Raw genomic sequence first — 26549 nt, 5'->3', positions numbered from 1 at the left:
AGAAAGGGCGGTCAACTCCGAAGCTAGCAAGCCTGTTACAGCCGGGAATATGGTGTGTGGGGCACTCTCAGCGCGCTAACTTAGCTCCACAAGCATATAGTATATATTGTTGTGTTGATTTAAAACCATTTTCAAGACGGACTATGCCGGAAATATGACAGGACAGGCTCGACTTTCATCATTAGCTTCGATGGCGATAGGAAAGAAGGAATAAAGAAAGGAGGATGGATATTGTGTACAGTTAAAAATGATTTTTGGTGAGTATAATATGGCTATATTCCTAAATAATATTTCAATTGTGGGCCCGGTTCTGATATCTGAAAAGCTCCAGTGTTTGTATTTAAGCTCCAGTGTTTGTATTTACTCACTAAATGCTGCTAGGAAGTGGATTTTACCCCATTTTACCCCAGTTTAATTTTTGCCGTTTTGCCATTGACGTCCATCGCTGTCTTTTCCCGGGATAAATCACCCCCCTGGCCTGGTTGTAATGTCTCAAAAGCTCCAGTATTTGTATTCAATCAATAAATGCTGCTAGGAAGTGGATTTTACCTCATTTTAGTGCATTTTTTTGCCGTTTCACGTATGAAATGCTGTTGGATTGATACGTTGAAGGCGCTACCAGAAAATGCACGGACCGCCACTGATATATATATATATATATATATATATATATATATATATATATATATATATATATATATATATATACGTATATATAATATAATATATATGAATGAATGAACCGGCATAGATTGTGATCAAACTTTTCATAAAACAAACCAACAATCCAATCCCCCCTCCCCTGTCTCTCCATCCTTCATTGTAATAGGCTCAAAGCGGAGGAGAGGGAGGGGGCGGAGGAGGAGGACGGATGGACGGTACTGCTGTCAAACACAGATGAAAACCCAGCAGTAGGTTTGGGGGCGCGCATAATCGCATTTGGTCACTCCTAGCAGCCGCTGACTGCCGACGGGAGCACAAAGAGGGCATAACCAGATGATTATATTTGCTTTCTCGTCAATCTGACAGTGTTTAGCCAATAATGTACTCTTTAGAGCAGACGGTCGCAATGGAAACTTCACAGCCAATTTAGTAAGAGTGGGGATGTATTATAATAACGGCTGGATTTTGAAGAGACTGTGAGTGCGTGGATATCCACGCGAACAATTTAGTCTTGGCGTGTTTGTGTGGACAACTGCTTGAGGAAATGTGCTCGACACGAAACAGAAATCCTACTGAGATGAGACAGCACAGACGCGACGTCTAAGGTGAGCACGATACTAGTCTTCCATTCAACTTTGACCCACACCCCAGGATTTTTATTAGGTATAAGTAATATTCGTTTCTACAGTACTTTTTAAAATCATGTATACTTTACATAATTTAAAAAAATGACGTTGCATCTCATAATTAAATACATACATACCTTGAGATACGAGTTTAATGCGTTCCGGGACTCAGCTCATGTATCGATGTACTCGTATCTCAAATCAAAATGAATTAAATACAAATTAATTCGTTCCCACCCTCTGAAACCCCCCCACCAAAAACAGGATATAACAATGGAAAAACATTTTTATTGGTTGTAATTCACCATCTACCATCAGAGTCACAAATAACTAGTGGTTGTAATGTTTAATAATAAAATGAGGCATTATTCAATACAACGGGGAGTTCGCAAATGGGAGCGAGAGAGAGAGAGAGAGAGAGAGAGAGAGAGAGAGAGAGAGAGAGAGAGAGAGAGAGAGAAAGAGAGAGACTTGACGGATGCGCTTGTAACGTAACATAAACTTTAAATTGAACTTAAATGAAATTCCTATACACACTTTAAAAAGTTTTAATCTTACGTTACACTAAATTTAACTCAGTCACGTGTACACAACTCATGTTTTTCGATGATTTCGTGCTTAATATCGATTGTCATGATACGCTTTTCTTCACGTGTGTTTTCTCCGGGTACTCCTGTTTACTCCCACATTCCAAAGACATGCATGGTAGGCTGATTGGACACTCTAAATTGCCCCGAGGTATGGGTGTCAGTGTGCATGGTTGTCCGTCTCCTTGTGCCCTGCAAAGGGCTGGCCACCGATTCAGGGTGTCCCCCGCCTCTGGCCTGATGTCAGCTGGGATAGGCCCCCAGCACCCCCCACCACTCTAGTGAGGATAAAGCGGTTCAGAAAATGAATAAAGGAACACATTAAAATACATGAACACTGAATTGTCCCTGAACGCATTTCTCTTCTAATTTCACCAATTTTGTTTTTTCATTGCAGCTGTCAGCTTCTTCCTGGTTGCCGACCGTAGCGTCCAGTCGGGCGCTTTTTCAAATACCGCTTCAGTCCCTCCACATACAGTGAAGAAAGAATGCCTATCATCAGCAATGCCAACCACAACTTCAACACTTACTCGATTAGCAGTGATGACAGCAGTCTTGACCGATTCTTCACCGAGATCCCAGAGACCGAGACCATCAAGGGGGTGTACTTCCAGCGGGCCCAGCAATTGCGTGACCCGAAGGCCTCGCACGTTGTCGATCACACTCTTCAAGTCCTCGTTAATGTTGGGGGTAATCGCTACACATTCCCCTGGAGCACGTTGGAGCAATTCCCCCAGAGTCGTCTAGGTCGCTTGCGTTTCTGCACCACCCCGGAGGAGATTTCACGTCTCTGCGATGACTATGACGAGACGTGCAAGGAATATTTCTTTGACCGTAACCCTACAGCTTTTCGGGTCATCCTCAACTTCCTCGCAGCTGGCAAATTGCGTCTGCTTAAGGAATTGTGCGCAGTGTCTCTGCATGACGAGCTGGACTACTGGGGCGTGGACTCGGGTCATATGGAGCGGTGTTGCCGTCGTCGCATGATCACCCGTGTGGAAGAGGTGGCTGAGCGAGAACGCAAAGAAGAGGAATGGAGACAGAAGAGGCTGACATTGAAAAAGAACACAGCAGAAGTGGGAAAAGGACACGGCAAGTTGATCTGGATGTTGCCAGAAGTGATGGAAAACCCTCACTCGGGTTGGGCAGGGAAGATATTTGCCTGCGTTTCTGTTACTATGGTCCTGGTCACAGTAATCAGCTTGTGTATCAGCACCATGCCCGACCTCAGAGATGAAGAAACTAGGGTGTGTATGTATCTTGACACTGACATAACTTTTAGATCATTTTTTCAAAGTACAGTCATGCCTCTACTTACGAATGCCCCTAGGTACGAAATTTTCTGGTTAAGATTTTTTTTATATGCAAATGAGCAAAAAAGATCCAAGTTACGAAATCCACCCCAAAAGTAAATGCATTTCCTTATCCGTTATTATATTTTGAAAATATTGTCGCAGATGCAACTATTCTCAATTTAGAACATTGCTTCCCTCTACTGGGCTCTCACAACAACCACTATCCATGTTTCAAGATTCTCTTTTAAATACCAGTCCACCTCGGCTAAATTCTCCCCTTATTAATTATTGCAATCCCCCTTATTTAGCAATTAAAAACCGTACAAATGCAACGCGGCACATATTGTCATACACACACAAACACACGCACACGTAAAAGTCTAAAATGTACTACAAAGTGGATGCCTTACGGCCCTGGTAGAACGGGCTCTTGCCGCCATCTGGCAGACAAACACGTTATTACGTCTCCCAGTATAACAGCCACGGAGGGAACTATTTCAGCGGCGCAGCGCACATTTTCATATGCTTTATTTATTTTAAGACATTAATAAATCATTTGCTTATTTTTTTTTCTCTCATTTTTGTGTCTTTCCTCACATCCTTCATACAAAATTGGGACACTTTGACCAATTTTAAAGGGTTTAGGCGCTGGTTGTGTCAGGACCGTGGAACGAATTAGAGAATTTACATATAAAGTACACCTCTACTTGTTATGAATATTTAAAGTTAGGAAAAAAGTTCTGGAAGCAATTCATTTCGTAAGTAGAGGTACGACTGTATTCATGTGGTGCGGCAGTGAGAAAACCTAATTATGCTATGACTAAATATGATGAAAAAAAACTTGCACGCCTACTGCATCTCTTCCTGATGGAAGATTCTGGCAGGGTAATATATACTTTTTATATTGCAACTGATGAAAGAAAAACAAACACGGATAAACAAAGCACATGAGTGTAGAAGGCCTAAATATGTCTCAAAAACGAGACAGAGGTCATAACTAAAGGATTTTATGAATACAAGGAATAGTGATGTATTCATTCATTCATCTTCCATACCACCCATACTCGAAAGGGTTGCGGGGGTTCTGGAGCCTAACTCAACTGTCTCTGAGCGAAAGGCAGACTACACCCTAGACTGCTCGCTAGTCAGTCATAGAGCACACAGAGAGACAGACAACCACTCACACTGCCACTGAGTGGGAAACGAACCCTGAAAGTCAGGCGGAAGAACAACTGCATCGTCAGGTGGCTAATAGTGATGTAAATTTCTAATAATATTGTCAAAAGTATTATTTTATTATTAAGTAAATTGATTTATATTATTGTTATAAGCTAATTATCCAACAGCCATGTACATTTACAAGATTTACTGGACTGAAATTGAAAGCACAAAGCAAAAACATATAAGTATATATTTCAGAAAATATCAGAATTTACCATAAATGTGGTGAGTGCAAACATAAAAAACAGCAAGTTGATATATTAAAATTTGAAGATTCATGAAAAAGTCAAAATATAAAAAAGAGGACAAAAAACAATTTTCCAGGAATAAAGTTAAAATGTTAGGCTACAATGATTAAGAATTTTATGAAAAAAATACTTTAAGTATAAAAAGAAGAGAAAATGACAGTCAATCAAATGTATTTTGTGCTGCATATATTTGACTAAGGATAGAGTAGCATGACTTCAAAATAATTCACATAAAGGTAGTCATCCCCAAAATGTACTCAAGTACCACTATAAAAAGTTGTGAAAAGAATACAAAAGTAATGAATAATGTCAAGTTTTGCGGGGGCATGGAGCGTAGTTGGATCCAAATGCAGAGAAGCAGGTAAAGACAGGGTGAAGAGTGCACTAACAAAAATTTTAATAAACCGGGCAACATTCTCAAAATATAACAAAGTCTTCGAAATCAAATAACAAAATGAACCCTGATGGGGAAGACGTGGGGAAACGAGGACCGAGGACATGAGCATGACAAACGCAGACAATCCAACAAGGACTGACAAACACACAGGGTTTAATAGACAGAAATGGGTTGATGAGACAATCAGAAACACCTGGGCTACGCAAGAGGCAGCAAGCAGGAAATACACCATGTGCAGGGAAACGACAGGTGAACTCAATGGGAAATCACAGGGCCAAGTAAAACAGGAAAAAATACACTAAAACCAATCCCTAAGAAATAAATCAAATCAAATCAAAAGCCTTTATTGTCATCATACACAGCTGCGTATAACGAAATTGGTGGTGCTACTCCAAGCTTTTCAAAATGTGTTTTCCTAGTAAAAAAACAAACAAACAAAAACATAAATAGTAGTATAAAAGTATAAAAAGTCACATCCCGGCTAGGTGAATTCTAAAATATTGCACAGAATTCTAAAATATTGCACAGATTCTGAAATATTGCACAGATTCTAAAATATTGCACAGATTTCTAAGATATTATGCATTGTTATTGCACACCCGGAGGTTATTGCACAGAAGGGATTGTGTGTCGTGCTAGCTCAAGTTCAGAGTCCTGAGGGAAAAAAAACTGTCCTTAAGTTTATCTGTCCGTACTTTGTGAGACCTGTAGCATCTGCCAGAGGGAAGCAGCTGGAACAGGTTGTGACCAGGGTGGTATTGGTCCCTGACAATGTTCCTGGCTCTGCTGAGGTAGCGAGGGCTGGCAATGTCATCCAGTGAGGGCAGAGAGCAGCCGATGATCTTCTGGGCAGTGTTGATCACCCTCTGCATGGCCTTTCTGTCTGCTTCTTCTTCTTTTTCACCTCAGGCGCCTGAGGATTACCCTCAGCAGCGCTAGAGCTGCCACTGGAACACGGATTAGTTCATCCAGGGAGTTGCCCAGGCCGCGATGGTAGCGTTCGGTCATTAAGGCCGGACAGCGGAGCCATAGGTGTTCAGACGACTCTGTTTCCTCGTCGCACAGGCGGCAGCAATCCGAGTCAGATTTCCCCACAAGGTGGAGCCAACGGCGGAGCAGGGGGTGGTGTCCACTGCGGAAACGAATCAGGTCTGTGCGGTCTCCTCTTGATAGGGCAAGTTCTTCCTCTGTGACTTTCGTAGTGTAGGTCTGCAAAAGGCGGGGGTGGGAGGAGAGGAGCGATCTTCACGTTGGATGATGGCACGTCTTGTGGCTGCATCCGGGGAGGTATGGGTTTGGTCATCTGACAAGCCAAGTTTAGCTAGGGCATCGGCCAGGTCGTTACCGCATATGTTGCAGTGGCCCGGGATCCACAGTAGCTGTAGTCACTTAGGCGGAGGGAAAAGGGCGATGTCACCCTGAAGTCTCCGAATGGCGGGGTCTTGCGTGTGGGGGTTTCCCATAGCTTGGACCAGCGATTTGCAGTCACTGAGGATGATTGATGTCTGCCAGTCTGCTGTTTCCCTCAGCCAGGAGAGTGCCTCGGTCAGTGCCACTTTTTCAGAGTGGTAGGAGCTGCTGCGGGTGCCAGTGGCACCATGCCATTGGTGGATGATTGCAGTCTCCTTAATGACGACGAAATCTGCACCACCGTCCGCAGTGCCTTCTTTGGTGGTGAAGATCTGTAGGTCCGGTTCACCCATGCTTCTGATGAGCTCTTCGGCCTTATCTTTTTGGATGATGGTCGGCATGTGTTTAGAGACTGCAGTAAAGGCGGTTTGGATGGGGGAGGGGGGTAATAGCCAGGGTGGGCAGGGGTGGGAAGAGTATGTGCAAGGGGTATGGAGTTCAAGAGCGGTAAGACGGGGAAGGGTCAAAGATCGCCAGTCTGGCTTCTTTTGTAACCGCATTTTGACGTTTTCATGGAGGAGGCGGTGTCGGGGATCAGAAGGAGTCAGCTGGTTCCAGGCATCCGCCTTAAGAAGTGCTTGTAAATTGAGGCGGGATGAGAGGGGTGTAAGATGTGCCTCATGTAGGACTGCTTCGGTGGGGGTAGACCTGAGGTGGTGGGTTATGGCGCGGGCTGCTTCCAGTTGGGCAGTTTCAAGGGATTTGAGGTGAGTTTGGGCCAGCCAGGGGGCCCATGCCGGTGCTGTGTACTCTGCGAGACTTCTCTGGGTGGCAATATACACCGTTCTAAGGTCATTTGGTTGCCAACCCCAAGATGTGCCACTGAGTTTGCGGAGGAGATTCGTTCTTTTGGACATGGTTTGTCGAACTTTTTTCGCTTGCTCTGCAAACGTGAGTTGTCGGTCGAAGGATACGCTAAGGAAAGTGGGGGTGGGGTTATGCTTGAGGGCAGCGCCATTTATTAAGATATTTGGTTGCCATTTGGCCTCAGCTGAGTCCAGGCTGAAAAATGACGCCTCACACTTGGTGGTGTTAAGGTTTAGGTGTGCCTCGGAACTCCACCTCCAGACTTTTTCAACCTCCGCATGAAGTCTGCTTTCCACCTCCTCTTTGTTCCTACCCCGACAAGCAAGAGCCAGATCGTCTGCATAGGCGCTGACCAGGGTGGAATCGTTGCACTTGTCGAGGAGGTCATTAATGTAGATGAATAAGAGGGGCGACAGGACCGAGCCTTGGGGGACCCCTTCTTTGAAGGTTCTGCTCCTGCCGACGGTATTGTTGATCCTGACCCTGGCTGTGCGATTTGTGAGCCAGTTGGCGATCCATCTGATGAAGCGGTAGGGGACCCCCAGGTCTGCCATTTTTTGTAAGAGACCTGTTCTCCATACCTGGTCGAATGCCTTGCTGAAGTCAAAGAATGTTGCAAGCGTGCGTTGTCGTTGAGTCGACTGGAAGCCATCAGAGATGAACTGCGACAGTCGCAGGGCCTGGTCCGTCGTGCTTCTTCCCTTTCGAAAACCGGCTTGCCAATGGCTGAGAAGCTGTTTATCTTCCAACCACCAGGCGAGATGGTTCACGATGAGCCTTTCCATCGTTTTGCTAAGCGTAGAGGTGAGGGCAATGGGTCTGTAGTTCCCAACGTCCTTTGGTGACTTCCCTTTTTTGAGGAAAGGGATGATGGTGGCCACTCGCCAAGCTTGTGGACACCAGCCCTCTAGCCAGCTGGTGTTGACGATATGGAGTAGTTCGGGGAGGATGTTTGCCGGGAGATTTTTTAGAAGGTCCGGGGCTATGTCGTCGGGTCCAGCTGCCTTACCCGCTTTAAGTTGGGACAGCGCTGTCTGCAGTTCAGTATCGGTGAACGGGAGCTCGAGGACTTGTCGCGGTGAGCCGAGCAGTCTGCGGGTAGCTGTACGTAGAGAACGCACTGCTCGTCTGCTCCGCTTGTCACTCTTGCGTCCGCTGACCGATAAATGCTGTTGGCTTGGCTCGGTCACTCACGTACTCCTTGTTCTTGTAGACCAGGGACTCACCAGATTGTTGTGTTTTGGTGCCTGAGAGGGATTTTACTAAGGACCAGGCTTGTCCCGTAGATCTTGTCTTGGCGATCTTGGTGAGGTGTAAGCGCCATGCGTTTCTTTTCGCTTCTGTCTGCTGCCGTGCTTCGAGCGTACCACACTGTAATGCAGTATGCCAGGATGCTCTCCACAGTTGCTCTATAGAAGGTTACCAGAAGCTTAGTGTCCAAGTTGTTCCTCCTGAGTACCCTCAGGAAATGGGTTAATCGCTTCTGGGCCTTCTTCACCACTGCCATGGCGTTGGTAGACCAGGAGAGCTTGTCCGTGACGTGGATCCCCAGGAATTTGAAGGACTGGACCCTGTCTACCCATACTCCATTTATGAGGAGTGGGGCCAGATCTGTGCTGCGTTTGCGAAAGTCCAGGATTGTTTCTTTAGTTTTCGTGGTTTTTAGTGTGAGATTGTTCAACAAACACCACGAAGACAGTTTGTTGACATCATCTCTGTAGGCCGACTCATCCCCTCCTGAGATGAGTCCGACCCCAGTGGTGTCATCGGCAAATTTGATGATGGAATTAGACTGGTGGGTCGGTGTACAGTCGCATGTGTACAGCGAGTACAGAAGAGGAATCAGTACACAGCCTTGAGGGGAGCCAGTGCTCAGTGTAATGGAGGAAGAGAGGTGGGGACCAAGTCTAACAGTTTGTGGACGGTTGGTTAAGAAGTTCTTAATACAGTAGCAGATGGAAGAGGATAGTCCTAGGTGGGAGAGTTTTTCAGCCAGGATGTCCGGTATTATAGTGTTGAAGGCTGAACTATAGTCAATGAAAAGCCTCCTCACGTAGTTTCCATGGTGCTCCAGGTGGCTCAGTGCTGTGTGTAGAGCTACGGCGATGGCGTCCTCAGTGGACCTATTTTCTCTATAGGCAAACTGGTGAGGGTCAACTGAGGGACGGATTGTATCACTGATATGGCGGGCAACCAACTTTTCAAAGCACTTCATGATCAAAGGCGTAAGTGCAACAGGCCTATAATCATTCAGGCTGTCAATGGTTGTCTTTTTAGGTACAGGGATAATGGTGGCAGATTTCAAGCCGGATGGGATGATGGATTGTTGCAGAGAACAATTGAAGATCTTTGTGAAAACACCAGTCAGCTGGTCAGCATAGGCTTTGAGCACCTTCCCAGGTACTCCGTCTGGGCCAGCAGCCTTCCTGGTCTTCACAGTCCGCAGTACCTGTCTCACTTCATACTCCTGAAGCTCCAGTGTACTGCTGCAGGGTGGTGGTGGATGTGTTGAGACTGGGTCTGATTTGTCAGTCTCAAAGCGGGCAAAGAGAGTTCAGTTCGTCTGCTAGTGAGGCATCTGCGTTAACAGACACATTATTGTCATTGTAATTGGAAATATGTCGTATTCCCTGCCACATCTTCTTTGGGTTATTTCCTGCGAAGTGCTCCTCAATAACTGCTTAAAATGTCAACATTTTTCAAACAATGCTTTATTTTTCTCAGCACAATGTCATCTATATGAACTGTTATTATTGTACTGTTTTATAACATATTAACTGACCACATTAGACCAAACAATTTCCAAAAATCATCGAATTCTAACGAGAAAAAATTACAGAACTGAAAAGTCACCTGTCCAAATAGCCTGAGTGCACTTACGTAAATGGATAACCATATTTTTTTCGAGTATAACGCGCACTCGTGTATAACGTGCACCCATATTTAGTGACTAAATATTGGTTAATTTTTTTCTTCAGTTTTTTTCAGCTCACACCAAGGATTGCACCGGTACTGGTAACTGGCAAATGCTGAACACATGTCGCCATGAACAAACATTAATTCACAACAAATGGTACGGAAACCTGGTAAAACAAACAACTACCAGTATGAACACAATTCTCAAATGGAATTTACAATTTTAAATCCTTAAAGTCTAATTCATCATTATAATATTTAAAATGTTTCAAAGTCTGATTCATCATCATCAAATTCACCAAACAATTGATTCAATTCTTCTTGAGTAAGGATAGCGCTCACTGGGCGGAGTCCTGCACGCAGGTGCCCCGCTAACGTTTCCCTGGAGCGACTTTTTAAAATTTTCACCCATTTTACCCTTTTAAACTTGCCGGAGGCTATTTGGAGAGGGCTGGCGTTTGTAAAACAAGGTAGATTATCGCCATCTGGCGGACAAAGACAGGTTTGACGTCTCCCATTATAATGACTCCGGAGGGGAGTTTTTCACTGGCAGGGGGCAGTTTTTCATCGGGATTTGGTCATAAAACCAAAGACCTCATGTATAACCCGAACTTTGCTTCAGTTTTTTGGTAAAAAAATTGCGCGTTATACTCGAATAAATACAGTATACATCCTGTTTTCCATGCTTTATCGATGCCAAATAAAAACTGGCAGGGTGAAATTTGCGCTTTGACTAATTTTGATGGCAGCGCTCTATGTGAAAACATTTATTAAAGCTGCCACGTGTTTGAACAGGCTTCGTGTGATCATTTAGGACTTCCAACTGCAAGCTTGTTCGTGGTCATGTTACGTGTAATATGTTGTATAATGGAGGACTGTGATTATTGTTGTAACGTCTCATTGCTGAAACGAGTAGAGACACTCTAGGCATCTCAAGCAAAATCAAGTAAAATGTATTTATACTAGAGAGAAAAACTGTAATCACGCTAGTGTAACTCAAAGGAGTAAGGAGTAGCATTTCTTCACAAATCTACTCAAGGAAAAGTAAAAAAAGGATGGCATGGTAAAACTAGTCTTAGAAGTTCATTTTTCTCAAAACGTTATACAAGTAAATGTAACACGTTACCTACCTATCAACTTGAGCAGTAAGACATATTTGTGTATACCAAAGAGGAAGCTTGTGTGCCACACTAGTAAGTAAGCCTTATTTCATCTGTACATAGATTTAAAAATGCACAGAAAATCACTTTGTCAATGTACAGTATTTAAGTGGGATTTCCAAACTGTGTTGCAGGGCGAGTGTTCCCAGAAGTGTCACAGCATGTTTGTGGTGGAGTCCATTTGCGTAGCCTGGTTTACATTCGAATTTGTGCTGCGATTCCTAAACGCCCAGAGCAAGCTGGCCTTTGCTCGAGGGCCCCTCAACATCATTGACGTCATCGCCATCCTTCCTTACTACGTGACGCTGGTTGTGGACGTCAGGGATGAGTCCCAGGAGGAAATTGTAGTGGGTGCCGGCAGAGGCTACCTGGACAAATTGAGTCTCATTCTCCGCTTGTTGCGTGCGCTGCGCATCCTGTACGTTATGCGCCTTGCTCGCCACTCCCTGGGCTTGCAAACGCTGGGCCTGACCATGCAGCGCAGCATGAGGGAGTTCGGTCTACTGCTGCTTTTTGTCTGCGTGGCCGTCACGCTCTTCTCACCCTTGGTCCACCTTGCGGAGAGTGAGCTGGCACCGTACGCCACGACACACCCGCAGCACAGCTTCAACAGCATTCCGGCCACCTACTGGTGGGCAATCATCTCTATGACAACCGTGGGCTATGGAGACATGGTACCCCGCAGCCTCCCTGGACAGATAGTGGCATTGACTAGTATCTTGAGTGGAATCCTCATCATGGCGTTCCCCGCCACTTCCATTTTCCATACCTTCTCCCGCTCCTATCAGGAGCTGAAGCAGGAGTACGAGAGGCTTTGGAAAGAAGAGAGAGGTGAGGAATTAGCAGCGGAGTCAGAGGAGAGGTGCTCCAAAGTCCAATTGACATCAAATGAGCCTGCATCTCCATTACGAGTGGGCATTGAATGCTCATCGCTGTAGTCCTCACTGTTTGGCAAAATGTATATGTGATATTATATATACAATATCAAGAAAACCCTTGCTGTACATTTATTAATGACTCAACTCAGATAATCATCCAAACCTTTTGCTAAAACTTTAGCCAATCAAAAAGACATTTTGCTTGTGAATTTTTAAAAAGCTGAGAACCCTCACCACAACCCATTTGGAAAGAACGTGTATGTATGCCGATGATGCCGTCCTATGTGTCCACACGAAAGAAAAAAAAAACATGCTGCACAGGAACTCACAGATGCAATGACGAGCGTGAATAACTGGCTTGAAAAATCCTAACTACACTTATATAATCATATCTAAGACGGTCTGTACTTTTCAAAAAGAGCGCCAAATAACAGCGACCCCAAGGTTTTTGTCCATGGAAAAACAATCAATGTAGTCCAAGAATTTAAATACCTAGGAATCACTCTTGACTCTCAACTACAAACGACAGATAAAAAACACGCTAAATAAAATAAAATTCATTTTGTCCAATTTTAGGTTAATTTGAAACAATCTAACATGTGAGTCAGCAAAATTATATTTTGACACAATGGTAATATCACACACATTACTTACTGCCTAACAAGTTGGTCACCGGCCTGCAAAAGAACACTAAAACCAATTGAAACCATATAAGCAAGCTCTTAAAGTATTGGACAGCACCACCACTGTCAGATATTTAAAAAAACACAAACGCCTGAACTGGGTCAATACTCTTAAATATGAGATGCTACCTTAGTTTACAAAATCTTCCAACACAATTCCTCTCCTCCACTGCAAGATTTTGTACCAAAAAATCCAACACTACGCCTCTAGAGGTGACTGTGTAGTTCCCCTCAAAAAGAGCGTGGCCGGATGATTCGCTGAAAGATGTTTCGCCGACGGACGTTTGACAGAGGGACAGGTCGCCGAATGGACGTTCCACCCGACGGTCAATCGGCCGAACGGAGCTTCAACCGAGCGGAGGTTTGGCCGGCGCGCTCGCCCCGCCCCCGGATCGTGTGTGTACAAGTTTTGCAACCTCGGCCCGCGGGCCATATAAAGCCCGTTAGGATTTTTAATCCGGCCCGCTGAGTATGTAAATCATATCCCTAAGGTCATCGGGGGGTTTCTCCCCGGGAACAGTGCTTTGTGGGCGGATTTTAATGACACATGCTGAGTTTCATTATCGAGCTCCATATATTTCCCGAGTTGAGCACTTTAAAAATCGGCGGGGGTTCCCCCGAGCCTATCCGAGAATAGTGCACCCTGAGCGGACTGGGTTGGACGACGCCCCGCTGAATTTCTGGAGCTCCAGAAATTTTTCAAATTTGAGCCCCACACACATTGGAGGGTTTTTTTCACCGAGCACAGTGCTCTGTGGGCGGACAGGGGTGACACATGCCCCGCTGGAATCCTGAGCACCATATATTTTTCTAAGTGTGAGCACCACATACATCGGCGGGTTTTTTTCCCCCGATCGTATCCGAAAAAACGTCTATATACGACCATTCGCCAAACGGCTCAAAATGCGTTTAATGATTAAATACAAATACTAGTATTTGTATTTAATCATTAAACGCTGTTTTCGGCTGGATTTGACCGAATTTGAGAGCATTTTGAGCCGTTTGGCGAATGGCTCTGTTCTTAAAATGGCCGACAAGTGACGACGTCAAGCTCCGTTGTTTCACAACGCGCATCGGACATCTAGTCTGTATACACGACGAATATGTGAATTTCCTTTGTCTTCTTTTAAATAAAATACTAGTATAAAATACAATACTAGTATTGTATATACAAATATTAGTATTTGTATTTAATCATTAAACGCATTTTGAGCCGTTTGGCGAATTGTCGTATATATAGACGTTTTTTTTGCCTTATCGCGACATTTTACCGAGGAATTCACTTCCCTGGGCTCGGTTCTAATGTCCAAAGAGCTCCAGTATTTGTATTTGATCATTAAATGCTGTTTTAGGATGAAATTAACACGAGTGCTGTCATTATATGCCGTGTACTTGTATTTAGAAATATGCCCAGCGGGGGGCAGTACATGCCCTTATTATTGCGGGGGGCGGGCAGGCAGTACATACCCTTGTTATTCCTAAATGAATGTTATCTGTAACGGCCGTAAATGGCCCGCGGGCCGAGGTTGCAAAATTTGTACACACACGATCCGGGGGCGGGGCGAGCGCGCCGCCGAAACTTCCGCTCGGCGGAAGCTCCATTCGGCCGATTGACGGTTCGGTGGAACGTCCATTCGGCGACCTGTAACTCTGTCAAACGTCCGTCGGCGAAACGTCTTTCAGCAAATCATCCGAGCACCAAAAAGAGTGCTTTCAGCCAAAGCACCATCTCTGTCCGTGCCGCACATACCTGGAACTCAATACCAATTAACATACATCAACTCCCATCTCTGAACCTCTTAGCCAATCATTTTAATTCCTGGCTGTTATACGAACAAAATTACAATCACGACACTGTCTAAAATTGTGCTACGTGTGTGCGTGTGCGTGTGTGTGTCTAGTGTAAGTCATCGTTTATCTTGTACCTACACAAGGGACTAAAGATGGAAATTAGCCCTTGGCTACAATCTTACATATTTTCACCTATATGTTCATTAACATGAATATATAACTATGTTCATTAATATCTGCTGTCCCTTATTAAATACATCAAATCAAAGAACGACAATTCAACGTGAATAAAAGTTATTTGCTGTCAAACAGTGCTTGTGTTTCCCAGGTCTTCCTGATTGTCTCGTCAACCCATGTCAGTCTATTTAAACCTCACTGATTGTTATGTAATTCGTTGGATCGTCTGCTTTTGTTCGTCCATGCCATGTTTCCACGTTACCATGTTCCATGTGCCACGTTCCTCGCTTTCCCGTGTCTCCCCTTGTCAGGTTTGGTTATGTGATTTGATTTCTAAGTCTCTGTTATTTTCTAAGATCCTGCTTAAGTTGTTAAAGTTTTGGTTTGAGCACCACCTCCCTCGTCCTGGCCTCCCTGCCTGCTTTGGGGTCCTCCGTCCTCGATTGTAACACAAATGAGCATTTAGATTTGCTGAATCATGCTGTGTTATCACAAGCAACGTTGTATTTCAAGCAGACAGTTTTACAAACTACACATGAAAGTTTGCAATCATCATAAAAACATACAGCATGCATAGTCTATCTCTATGACATACCAAAAGGTATATGAGTACATAACGCAATCTTCAAACATGAGCGTTTCAAATTGTAGAAGGCTTAAGTTGGTGCAAAGCCCCCTGGGGTGCTAGGGTAGAAAAAAATATTTTTCATAGCTAATCCGTACCCACAGTGTAGTATTTTGTGCGCACAGATGACTAAATTCTACCCACAGTTTAGTAAACGGTAGCCACAGATTACAAGATGTATTTTTTGAAATTATTTTTTGATTTTTAAAAATGTATTTATTTATCTATTATAATTATAAATGTATAATACATGTTCTCTGGGGGATTACGTGGGTTACTTCGGTACTCCCAGATCTCAAAAATATGCATGGTAGGCTGTTTGAACACTCTTAATTGCCTCTAGGTATGAGTGTGTGCATGATTGGTTGTTAATCTCCTTATGTCCAGCGATTGGCCGACCACAAATTTCTGGGTATCCCCTGCCTGGTGCCCGTAGTTGGCTGGGATAGGCTCCAACCTCCCTGCGACCCTTGTGAGGATAAGCGGTACAGAAAATGAATCCCTTTATAAATTAATAATAATAAATAGAAGTAGGCGCACAGTGGTTAGCACATACGCTTCACAGTTCTTAGATCCAGGGTTTAATTCCTTGTGGATTTTGACCTTTCTAAGTGGAGTTTGTATGTTCTCTCCGTGCCTGTGTGGGTTTTCTCCAGGTACTTAAGTTTCCTCCCACATCCCAAAACCATAAATGATATGAAGATTGTGCACTCAAAATTGTCCCTAAGTGTGACTGTGTGTATGTATTTAAAGTAGATTTTTTTTCATAATATTTTCCATTGACAGCAATAAACACCCAATTCATTTAAAGCGGGAAGACTGGCTGCGTTTTGTTTCTTTACTAGGCCACCTCGTGGTGTAGAGGTTCACTCGCTTGACTTGCGCGGGCTCGATTCCCACTGATGGTGGTAGGATTGTGAGCGCGGATGATTGTTTGTCTCTCTGTGTTCCCTACGACTGACTGGCGACCAATCTAGGGTGTACTACTGTCTCTGCCTTTCTCCCGAAGTCAGCTGGGATAGGCTTCGGCAAACCCCCGCAACCCTTACGAGGATGTGCGGTATGGAAGATGAATTAATTAATGTTGCTCTATTTAATTATCATTAATTCATTTGTTAGTTTCAACTAAACTTGTGGCAGATGGACTGTTTGAATGATCTTATTCAAACTGTGATGCTCGCAGCACTTCTTCAAAAAAAGAAAGTCTTATCAACATTTTGTTCTTGCTTTCTCTCCCACTTCTTTCTTACAAACAACCTGCACTTCCTGCTGTTCTGTCAAAACCAAGAAAGAGTAGATTGAAACAAGTTTTAAAAAATTGATATGATCAGTAAATTTTCATTAGAAACATAAACAGATAACTTTACAAATCTCATCTCATTTTCTGAAATGCTTTATCCTCATTAGGGTCACGGGGGGTGCTGGAGCCTATCCCAGCTGACTCCAGGCCAGAGGTGGGGGACACATTGAATCGGTGGCCAGCCAATCCTAGGGCACAAGGAGACGGACAACCATGCACACTCACACTCATATCTAGGGGCAATTTAGAGCGTCCAATCAGCCTACAATGTATGTTTTTGGAATGTGGGAGGAAACCAGAGTACCTAGAGCAGGGGTAGGGAACCTATGGCTCGGGAGCCACATGTGGCTCTTTTGATGGGTGCATCTGGCTCTTCGCTAACCTGTGAGCTAAAATATGGAAATCGTTGGTGATAGAACTGAGATATTACATTTAGAACTGCTTTAATCTTCTTTTTTTTGCAGTAGACTTCTGGAATGCATCCTCTCATTGATTAGCAACAGCATAAGAATCTTTTAAAAAAAAAATCCAGTTTAAAAGTGGTGAAATTACCAAAAAAAATTGAAAAGCCACTGGTTTACATGTATGTATTTGGACTTTTAAATTCGTAGTATGGCTCACAAGGAATAACATTGGAAAATATTAATTGTTTGTGGCTCTCTTCGTCAAAAAGGTTCCCGACCCCTGACCTAGAGGAAACTCCACACAGGTGGACATAACTTGGATTTGAACCCAGGACCCCAAAACTGTGATGCCAACGCGCTAACCAGTCGCTCCACCAGGCCACCCTCCAATTTGACATACTCCTCAAAATCAGTGGTGCTCAAACTTTTTTGCTCAAAGATCTACTTTGAACTAACAAATACTAGTATTTGTATTTAATCATTAAACGCCGTTAGAACGAACGTTCATTCGGCGACCTGTCCGTCTGTCAAACGTCTTTAGGCGTCGGCAAAACGTCTTTAGGCGAATCATCCGGTCACGACATCATCATTGCTCGCTATGGGCACACCAGTATCACACCTGCCACAAGCAGGTGCATGTCAATGTTCCCTCTAATTTTTCATGTAAAACATGCTGTAAAACACGAAAAACATAAGAGTGGACAGAGCTACTGCCACTGGCTGCCGCTTAAACGGCGCCATCATGGGGAAAGGGGTAAAAAAAAACAAAAAAATAAAAAAAAAAAATTAAAAAAAAAACAATTTACTGCGCACCATATGATTGCTGCTGCGCAGAGAAGACGAGAGTAGTGCGCAATTGTGCACGCGCGCATTTTAGAGGGAACATTGCTCAGCAGTTACTAAGTCTGCTGATGTCAGTAAAAACCCCCAAGTAGTGTAGGCAGGTAGTAATCATGCTTGGACACGCGATAGCGCTGTTTCCCAGCTCAAGTCACATATCAAATTAGATTTATTTTGACGCTTTGGCTTGATTGAATTGCTTCTCATATCATATCTGTACATTTTGCTTGATTGATTTGAAGTGCTGAATTTCTTTTGTATCATATCTTTACATAATTGTATACACGTTTGCTGTGCTATGTGTGTAACTGAAATTTTCCTTTCTCATCTAACCCATTTTTCAAAAGAGAATTTTTTTAGTGCAACAACTGTCTTCGCCAGTCCCCCCTGCTTATATATATATATATATATATATATATATATATATATATATATATATATATATATATATATATATATATACAGTGGTACCTCATCATACGACCGCTCGTCATACAAAATTCTCGTCTTACGGCAGAAATTTTGATCGAATAATTCTCCCGTCATGCGATCAAAATTTCGTGATGCGACCAAGCCAGGTCTTTTTTGCATATCTTTCATGTATAACAATATCTACGAGCACGGAATGATTAATTCAGACGAGTTTCTCCTAAGACCAGGAAACGCACAACGCGCATGTGCGGGCAAAAAGAGGGCTTTCTGGGTAATGAAGTATACTCGTGCACACAACACCCATAGGCAATGGCAACCATTCTCAGAATAAAACTTCATTACCCACAATCAATACGTGGGTAAGCTCAACTATTGTATTTCCTGTTATTCTTTCTAAGGAAAGAAGCTCCCGCGATTGTTCTTTAAAGACTATTTCTCGTTGGCAAGTGGTCGTGCGTTATCCTATTGTGAGGACATTTGTGTGCATCATTTTGGGAATATTTTGAAGGCAATACAACAGCAAACGGTCCATCGATAGCGAACGTGAGGGTGGAGGCGTGGCAAACCGCCAACCCGGAAAACGAAGGTAACAAAAGATTACAACAAAATTAGAATTCAGTTTTGTGTAAAGTTACATTAAACGTATGTTTGAGTGTCTGTATATATTAATCCAAGTTAATTTAAATTTGTTTGTTCCGTTTACGAGTGCGTTGTCGTGGAATAAAAAAAGAACCCCACCCCCCACGCCCCCAAACGTCTCTGTCTCCCGTCGGCGAAATCTGACCAATTTTAGTTAGATTAAACACATTTTATTACTATTAAACCACTAGTTATGTGTTACTTTGTTAATAGATGGCGAATTAGAAGAAATAAAACATTTTTTCCAATCCAATATCCTGTTTTTGGTGTTTTTTCAGAGGGCTGGAACGAATTAATGTGTTTCCCATTCATTTCAATGGAAAACGTCGGCTCGAGTTACGAGAATCTCGTCATACGAGCTCAGTTCCGGAACGGATTAAGCTCGTATCTCGAGGTACCACTGTATATATACATATATATATATATATATATATATATATATATATATATATATATATATATATATATATATCACCGGCGGTCCGTGCATTTTCTAGCGACGCCTTCAGCGAATCAATCCAACCTCAAAAACTATTTTATGGCTATAAAACCTCTACTGCAGCTAAAGCTGTGACACAAAAAATAATCAATAATAACCTCAGACAATTGAAATATTATTTAGGAATATAGCCATATTTTACTCACCAAAAGTCCTTTTTAACTGTACACAATATCCATCCTCCTTTCTTTCTTCCTTCTTTTCTATCGCCATCGAAGCTAATGCTGAAAGTCGAGCCTGTCCTGTCGTATTTCAGGCATACATTTTTATTCGATTTAGTGCTGAAAATGTTCGTTCCCGGTTGTGACAGATTTGCTTGCTTTGGAGTTGTCTGACCTTTCTTAATGATGTCCATCTTTTTTTTCTTGAAAAGTTCGTCTTGAAAATTGCTTTAAATCAACACAACAATATATTTGCTTGTGGAGCTCGCTCCAGATAAAGTTTGGTAGCTCTGGCTAATCCACTCTATCACTAGCCAATCAAAGTTGGTGAAAGCAATGACGTATCCCTACGCCTGTGACAAGGCATTGTGGTGTTGCCAACTCGAAATCTGATTGGTTAAAGCAACAGTCTTATCGACGCTTGTTTAATGCAGCAGAGCCTGCAGAACTGATTGTGAAGGCCTTGAGGCAGATTTCTGACCCTGGCAACAAATAATGGCTGAAATGTGATTTGTTCTAGTATTGATGGACAAAATATAATATATGATTCAGATATTTCTTAGGCCAGCAGAGAAGGCCTTGAAGGCCCTGACGGCCCCCCACTGATTATATATATATATATATATATATATATATATATATATATATATATATATATATATATAGAGAGAGAGAGAGAGAGAGAGATAGATATATATATATATATATATAGCAAAGCTAACAGAACAAAGAAAGTTGTAAAAACATTACAGTAAAAAGTATAAAGTAAAGTAAAAAGGAATGTATTAAGAAATATTAAAATGTAATTTAAAAAAAAGATAGAAAGGCTGTAAAACACGAAAAACAAATAAGAGTGGACAGAGCTACTGCCACCGGCTGACGCCTGACGGCGCTATCTTAATTTTTTTAAAATAATAATAATAAATAATATTAATAAATAAATATACATATATATAAATATTCCGTCTGATTTTGATAGACACCTGAACTTGTCACCAATCAAATGCAGGGGAAAAATGAAAAACAAACTCATCAAAATTCAGATTTTGTGTGACAGATAAGTTCAGTTCAGCCTTCCCCCGTACCAAGAAAGCAAACAAAGAGGTTTTTGAAATGGTTAAAAGCTGGAGTATAGAAGCAACAATACCATACCACAAAATGTATATTCATTAATTTTCTGAGCTGCTTTTCCTCACAAGGGTTGCAGGAGGTGCTGGAGCCTGAATTGATGGCCAGCCAATAGCAGGGCACAAGGAGACTGACAACCCTACACGCTCACACTCTTTCTTAGGAGGACTTTAGTGCTCAACCAGCCCCATCAGTTTACATCGTCCGGGGGGCGTCCACGCCAGCCCATGACGAGACGAGGGAGTAGCCGGTCCGGCGGGCGTCCGCGCCGGCCTGAGACGAGGCGAGGGAGTGGCCGGTCCGGCGGGCGTCCGCGCCGGCCCGAGACGAGACGTGGGAGTGGCCGATCCGGCGGGCGTCCGCGCCGGCCCGAGACGAGACGTGGGAGTGGCTGATCCGGCGGGCGTCCGCGCCGGCCGGTGACAAGGCGTAGGAGAGGCTGATCCAGAATCTTAGAAAGGTTGTCGGGCAGCTTACCCTGGCTGCTTGGGGGGCCCGGAGAGTCGCCGCCGTCGCCGACCCCCTCGTCCAGGGAGTACACGGTCGATTGGTCGCCGGTCTTTTGGTCGCCCGGAAGGTAAGTGATAATTACCATTTAAATCGTTGCTCAAATTCCCTAAATACAAACTGCGAATTACTATTTAGTCATACTTAATGCCCTATTAATTATTAGGCTAAAGAAAAGCTCCAAATTTCCCAGACTTTTATTGTTTTTTGTTGGAGAACTTGTTAAGAGCCTGACTGACGTAGCTTCTTAAAGGGACAACGCATGTACATACAAACTCTTATACACTCACACGTCGGCTCAGTGAAACTGCTCATGGCCATTGTTGGCCTTTATTGATGCGTAGACCGTGTTGTTTTACCTTGTTTTGTCGCCGGTCTTTTGGTCATCGGTCTTTTTGTCGACGGTCTTTTGGTCGACGGTCTTTTGGTCGCCGGTCTTTTGGTCGCCGGTCTTTTGGTCGCCGGTCTTTTGGTCGCCCGTTGTCGCAGTCCGGGCGACCAAAAGACGGCGACCAATCGACCGCACACAGTCCAGGGGGCCCGGAGAGTCGCCACCGCCGCCGACCCCCTCGTCCAGGGGCCCCGGAGAGTTGCCGCCGCCGACCCCCTCGTCCAGGGGCCCCGGAGAGTCGCCGCCGCCGACCCCCTTGTCCAGGGGCCCCGGAGAGTCGCCTCCTCCTAGGCGGGCCAGCCGGCACCGGAACCCTGGTTCGTGGATTCGGCACGGGTGCAACTGGCGGCCCTGCCGGCACAGGAAGCCTGGTTCGTGGCTTCGGCACGGGTGCGACTGGTGGTCAAGCCGGCATGGGGAATATTCTGTGTGGCTTCGGCACGGGTGCGACTGGCGGTCCAGCCAGCATGGGGAATCTAGTGCGTGGCTTCGGCACGGGTGCGACTGGCGGTCCAGCCGGCACGGGGAATCTAGTGCGTGGCTTTGGAACGGGTGCGACTGGCGGTCCAGCCGGCAAGGGGAGTATTGTGCGTGGCTTCGGCACGGGAATACGTGAAGCTTGGACGGGCGAGGTAGAGCGAGGAGCTTGGACGGGTGAGGTCGAGCGAGGAGCTTGGACAGCCGTGGTCGAGCGAGGAGCTCGATCAGGGGCTCGAGCGTCCAGGCCCTCCTTCCGCTTCTCCCTGTGGCGCGGCGCTCGCCAGCCCCTCCAGGAGGACGGCACAGCACGCCGGCCACCACGTGGTGGCCCAATGTAGATGGCCAGCCGACACGGGGAAAAACCTCGCTGCTGCGCCTCCCCACAAAGACAAGACGAGCGGTGTTCAAAATTCCTACCTGAGCCTCCCCGCCGCCCGCCACGTGGTGGTCCATTGTAGATGGCCAGTCGACACGGCGAATCCTGGTTGGGGTAATCGGAGAAGGAGTCGGGGTGAACGTCCTCGGGGAGTGGGGGGTGTATCGAAGTTCGAATCGGCTGAGGAAATCACAGTCCGAGTCCGAATCTCCAGCCCACAATTCAATTAGCTCCCGGTCATCCTCACAATCAGAAAAATCAGAGTCCCAACCGACATAGATGCGGCGTTCCAACGGGGCCGATGGAGGCTGGGGAGTCTCCCTCCATTGAGGAAAAGAATTGCTGGGATTCGAATTCAGATAACTCGGGGGATCAACAGGGGTCGTCGGAATTAGGGTATTCTCACTTAGCTGTGCCATCCGCCCAGCACGACAGAGTGAACGATGGAGCGGGTTATATGTGAAATTTGAGCTGAGGCGTTCGACTGGGGCCAATGGAGGCTCAGAATTACCTCCTAGTTGGGATTCTTCCGCTGCCAGAACGTCTCTACGGTGCCCACACCACGGCGTAGTCATTATAAATTCCCTAAAAGATTTTGGGGAGCTTCCCGCTGAATCCATGTGGTCGGTGGGATACGAGCTGGGTGTCTGGCGTCGACGAGAGCGTCGATGGCCTCCGGCTGGGTCCATTTGGTCGGATCGTTCTGTTACGATCACATACCTGTCAACCTCTGCCGATAACTGCCCTTATAAATGATTATGATTCCCCTTACAAACTCCCAAAAAACCTTACAAACACCTTAGGAGTCGTACGGGGAATCATAATCATTTAAAAGGGCAGTTATCGGCAGAGGTTGACAGGTATGCGATCGCGCCGAGACGTCGTGGTGCGATCGGAGGGAGTTGGACCCAGTAGCGGGGAAGCAGGAGGGAACGAGGCGAACTGTGCTCATGATAGTAACTTTAATGACTCAAAACGCCTTACAAAATAACAAGGACTTGTACATCCCAAAACGAAACAAAACCGGAGCATCGAGAACAGTACCTTCGCAGCGATGTATGCTGTATCACGCAGGACGATCCGACAATGACTACCACTTCCGTGGTGCTTAAATACACACATCAGGAAGTAATCAAGAATCACTTGCAGCTGCTCGAACCCAACGGCAAGCCAGGAGGGACAAACGAGCTGCTCCTGACAGACGCACTAACCGGTCATCCGTCGTTTGTTGAACGATAGTTTAAGCAGAATTGCAAACATATTACAAAGTACAACCTTTTACAAAATAAATACATACCATACACATTACTTAAAAGAAAAGGTACTTTAATGTTCAAAAAATAAAAATAAACACTATTATGATGAATAAAATCAGAAAACATTTTTTAATAGGAAAACACAGAATATGCTTCAACCTAAACGAAATACCACAAGTAATTCAACATAGTTTGGGCATCTGGTCTGATTGTAAGGAGCAGGTACAGGTGTTCTGTTTCTTGAAACTTTCGTAAAATGTTTCAAGAGCCTTTGTGCCCGTTTCCAACGGAAATCGAGGCAAATGACTTTCTTGCACACCGTTGAGACTCTGAAACAACAAAGACATTGATTATTTAATGCAGGCAGCCTTAGGGACTCCAAATACACTTGTGTAATCGACATTTCATTTTAACAGGTGCTACAATTGTTATAGTTATAGGCCTTGAATTGTATTTAATTGAGTACTCTCTCTCAATCCAATTCAATAATTATTGGTATCTCGGTGAGTTCCTTTTAGTTTGTTTGATTTTTTTTTACCTTACTTAAGGATATGGTTACTATGGATATGGATACTTTATTTTTTTGTAAATATGGAACTAGTTCTGTATTATTTCGGACTAAAAGTCACTTTTTTTCATAGTTTGGGCCTGCAAGTAATATATAAGTCCGACTAGGTATATATTTTTTTCTATGACCACTGACAGCCTGCTAAAGCTATTTGAAAAAAACTGTTATATAAACAGTTGTCTATTCAGCCTGTTGTTCTCCATTTTACTATCGTTACTTTGACGTATGTTTGTTATTACAGTAATCCCTCGGTTATCGCGGTTAATGTAGACCAGACATGGTCGCGATAAACGAAAAACCGCAAACTATGGTCACCCCTATTTAAATGTTTTATTTTATTATTATTATGTTTTAACTTCGGTGCTAGTTCTAGTAGCAAGCGAAGGACAGGGGAGTGGCTTCCGGTTGCGAGTTTCAGCATGGATTTTCATATTTCTATGAATTTACAATTTAAAAAAATCCCCCAGAAAAAAATCCGCAATGTAGTGAAACCGCGAAAGTTGAAGCCGCGCTATTCGAGGGATTACTGTATTTCCTGATAAAATTAAAAATTGCCCTCCCAAAAATGCGACTTGTACTTTAGTGCAGGGGTCGGAAACCTTTTTGATAGAAAGAGCCATAAACAATTCATATTTTTTAAATGTTAATCCTTGAGAGACATGCTCAGAATTTAAAAGTCAACATACAAGAAAATGTGATATGACAGACAGAAAGGGGCAGTTTAAAGCTTGTGTCCTAATTGTGTTATTATTCATTCAATTGTTTTCTGTACCTCCCTATCCTCACAAGGGCCACGGGGGTGCTGGAGCGTATCCCGGCCAACAATGGGCAACAGGCGGCGGACACCCCGGTCTGTTATTATTTTTAGTATTCTCTTCAATATTTTTCTTGTCATCTCAAATGTGTCATTGATTTTGTCTAATTTTTCAATTGCTTTTGTTTGTTATATTTTTCTTATTTGATTTTTTTCTGTTCTATGTGAATAAAGCATTCCTATCAAATCTCAGTGTTAGGTAATACACTAGCTTAGTTCATATAAAAATATCTAGATTTTCATCGTCAGAATAGGTTTTATGTCATCACTGTCCACCAATTATTAGATTTTCTATTTGTGTCTCATCTTTTTGGTGACTGCAATAATATACATCATGTCAATTTGTTCATATTGAGAATTTGCAAATAGTCATGAACAGTAGTTACCAATGCATTTTCAAAAATGTCACTGATACTTACGCAATTGCTTTGTGTCTGCAGCGATCTGGTGTCGCCGCCACGTGTGTTATCTTGTTCTTAGGGATTGCTGTTTTTGAGCTGTTCTTACAGCATCCGACATTAAATATTTCGGCCTGGCCTGAAAAACCTGTAACTACAGACACACTTGAAATAATCTCACCTGCCGCAAAATTGCTTTTGATGAGAGAGAACATTACAACTGACCTGCAGACAAAGCAACAAAGCACATCAGAGTGACGAGTGTGAGGAGACCAAGTGTCTTCATAGTGGTAGCTGTGCTTCTGATCTTCTGAATCTTATGATGTTGCTTCTCTTTTTGCAGTGGCCTTTTAAGAAAGCAGGTTTTGTCTTCCTGCCTGTGACCCCTTTCCTTCTGCTTTACGATACTGAAAAAAGTACAGAAATACTAAGAGCCTAACAGAGGGTGGGGGGTTTACACTATTGAACAAGGGAACTATAGCGAAGATTTCTTTATTCTGAGAAGCATATATTCAATATTGAATATCAATGTACAGTCCTCTTCACCTATATGGCAGCCCATCAATTTTTGCATAAGCTAATCTTTAGAAATTAATTGAATTTTATATCATTAAGATATTTTAATCGGAGGTCCAAAGTATTTTAGCAGGCCTTTTATCAACTCTAGTACTATTCATTCATTCATCTTCCATACCGCGCATCCTCGAAAGGGTTGCAGGGTTTGCTGGATTCTAACCCAGTTGACTTCGGGCGAAAGGTAGGAAACACCAGTGGCGGGCCGTGAATTTCAAACCGAAGCCTTCAGTGCTATGTCTGAATCAATCCAACCCTCAAAAACTATTTTATGGCTATAAAACCTTTACTGCAGCTAC

General features: G+C 43.9%; 1 protein-coding gene and 1 long non-coding RNA gene across 3 annotated transcripts; one reads left to right on the top strand and one right to left on the bottom strand.

Annotated features, from left to right (window-relative positions):
* The first annotated feature begins 927 nt into the window (after window positions 1–927).
* LOC144068786 (voltage-gated potassium channel regulatory subunit KCNG1-like) lies at window positions 928–22727 on the top strand. Of its 2 annotated transcripts, XM_077593589.1 has the most exons (4): window positions 928–1268; window positions 2274–3123; window positions 11465–12161; window positions 21051–22727. In XM_077593589.1, exons 2-4 carry the CDS (start codon window positions 2365–2367, stop codon window positions 21059–21061), a joined length of 1467 nt encoding a protein of 488 aa, XP_077449715.1. In that variant the 5' UTR covers window positions 928–1268; window positions 2274–2364; the 3' UTR covers window positions 21062–22727. The 2 variants fall into 2 exon arrangements, with proteins under 2 accessions (XP_077449715.1, XP_077449707.1); XM_077593581.1 differs by lacking the exon at window positions 21051–22727 and having other exon boundaries at window positions 11465–13174.
* A 785-nt stretch (window positions 22728–23512) lies between these two features.
* LOC144069857 (uncharacterized) lies at window positions 23513–26331 on the bottom strand. Its single transcript, XR_013298814.1, has 3 exons — window positions 25903–26331; window positions 25699–25831; window positions 23513–24226 (listed from the first exon to the last, which is right to left on the bottom strand). It is a non-coding gene; the product is annotated as an uncharacterized LOC144069857 (long non-coding RNA).
* Window positions 26332–26549: the final 218 nt, after the last annotated feature.

This window comes from Stigmatopora argus, chromosome 2 (genome assembly GCF_051989625.1).
Source record: "Stigmatopora argus isolate UIUO_Sarg chromosome 2, RoL_Sarg_1.0, whole genome shotgun sequence".
In the NCBI taxonomy this organism is placed as follows: Eukaryota; Metazoa; Chordata; class Actinopteri; order Syngnathiformes; family Syngnathidae; genus Stigmatopora; species Stigmatopora argus.
This window is presented reverse-complemented; position numbering and strand designations above follow the sequence as displayed.

Excerpts from the sequence above, each read along its gene's own strand:
- LOC144068786 (XM_077593581.1), top strand. The coding sequence starts at position 2,365 with ATGCCTATCATCAGCAATGCCAACCACAACTTCAACACTTACTCGATT. Across the intron at positions 3,124-11,464 it reads TCAGAGATGAAGAAACTAGG|GGCGAGTGTTCCCAGAAGTG; the intron begins GTGTGTATGTAT and ends ACTGTGTTGCAG.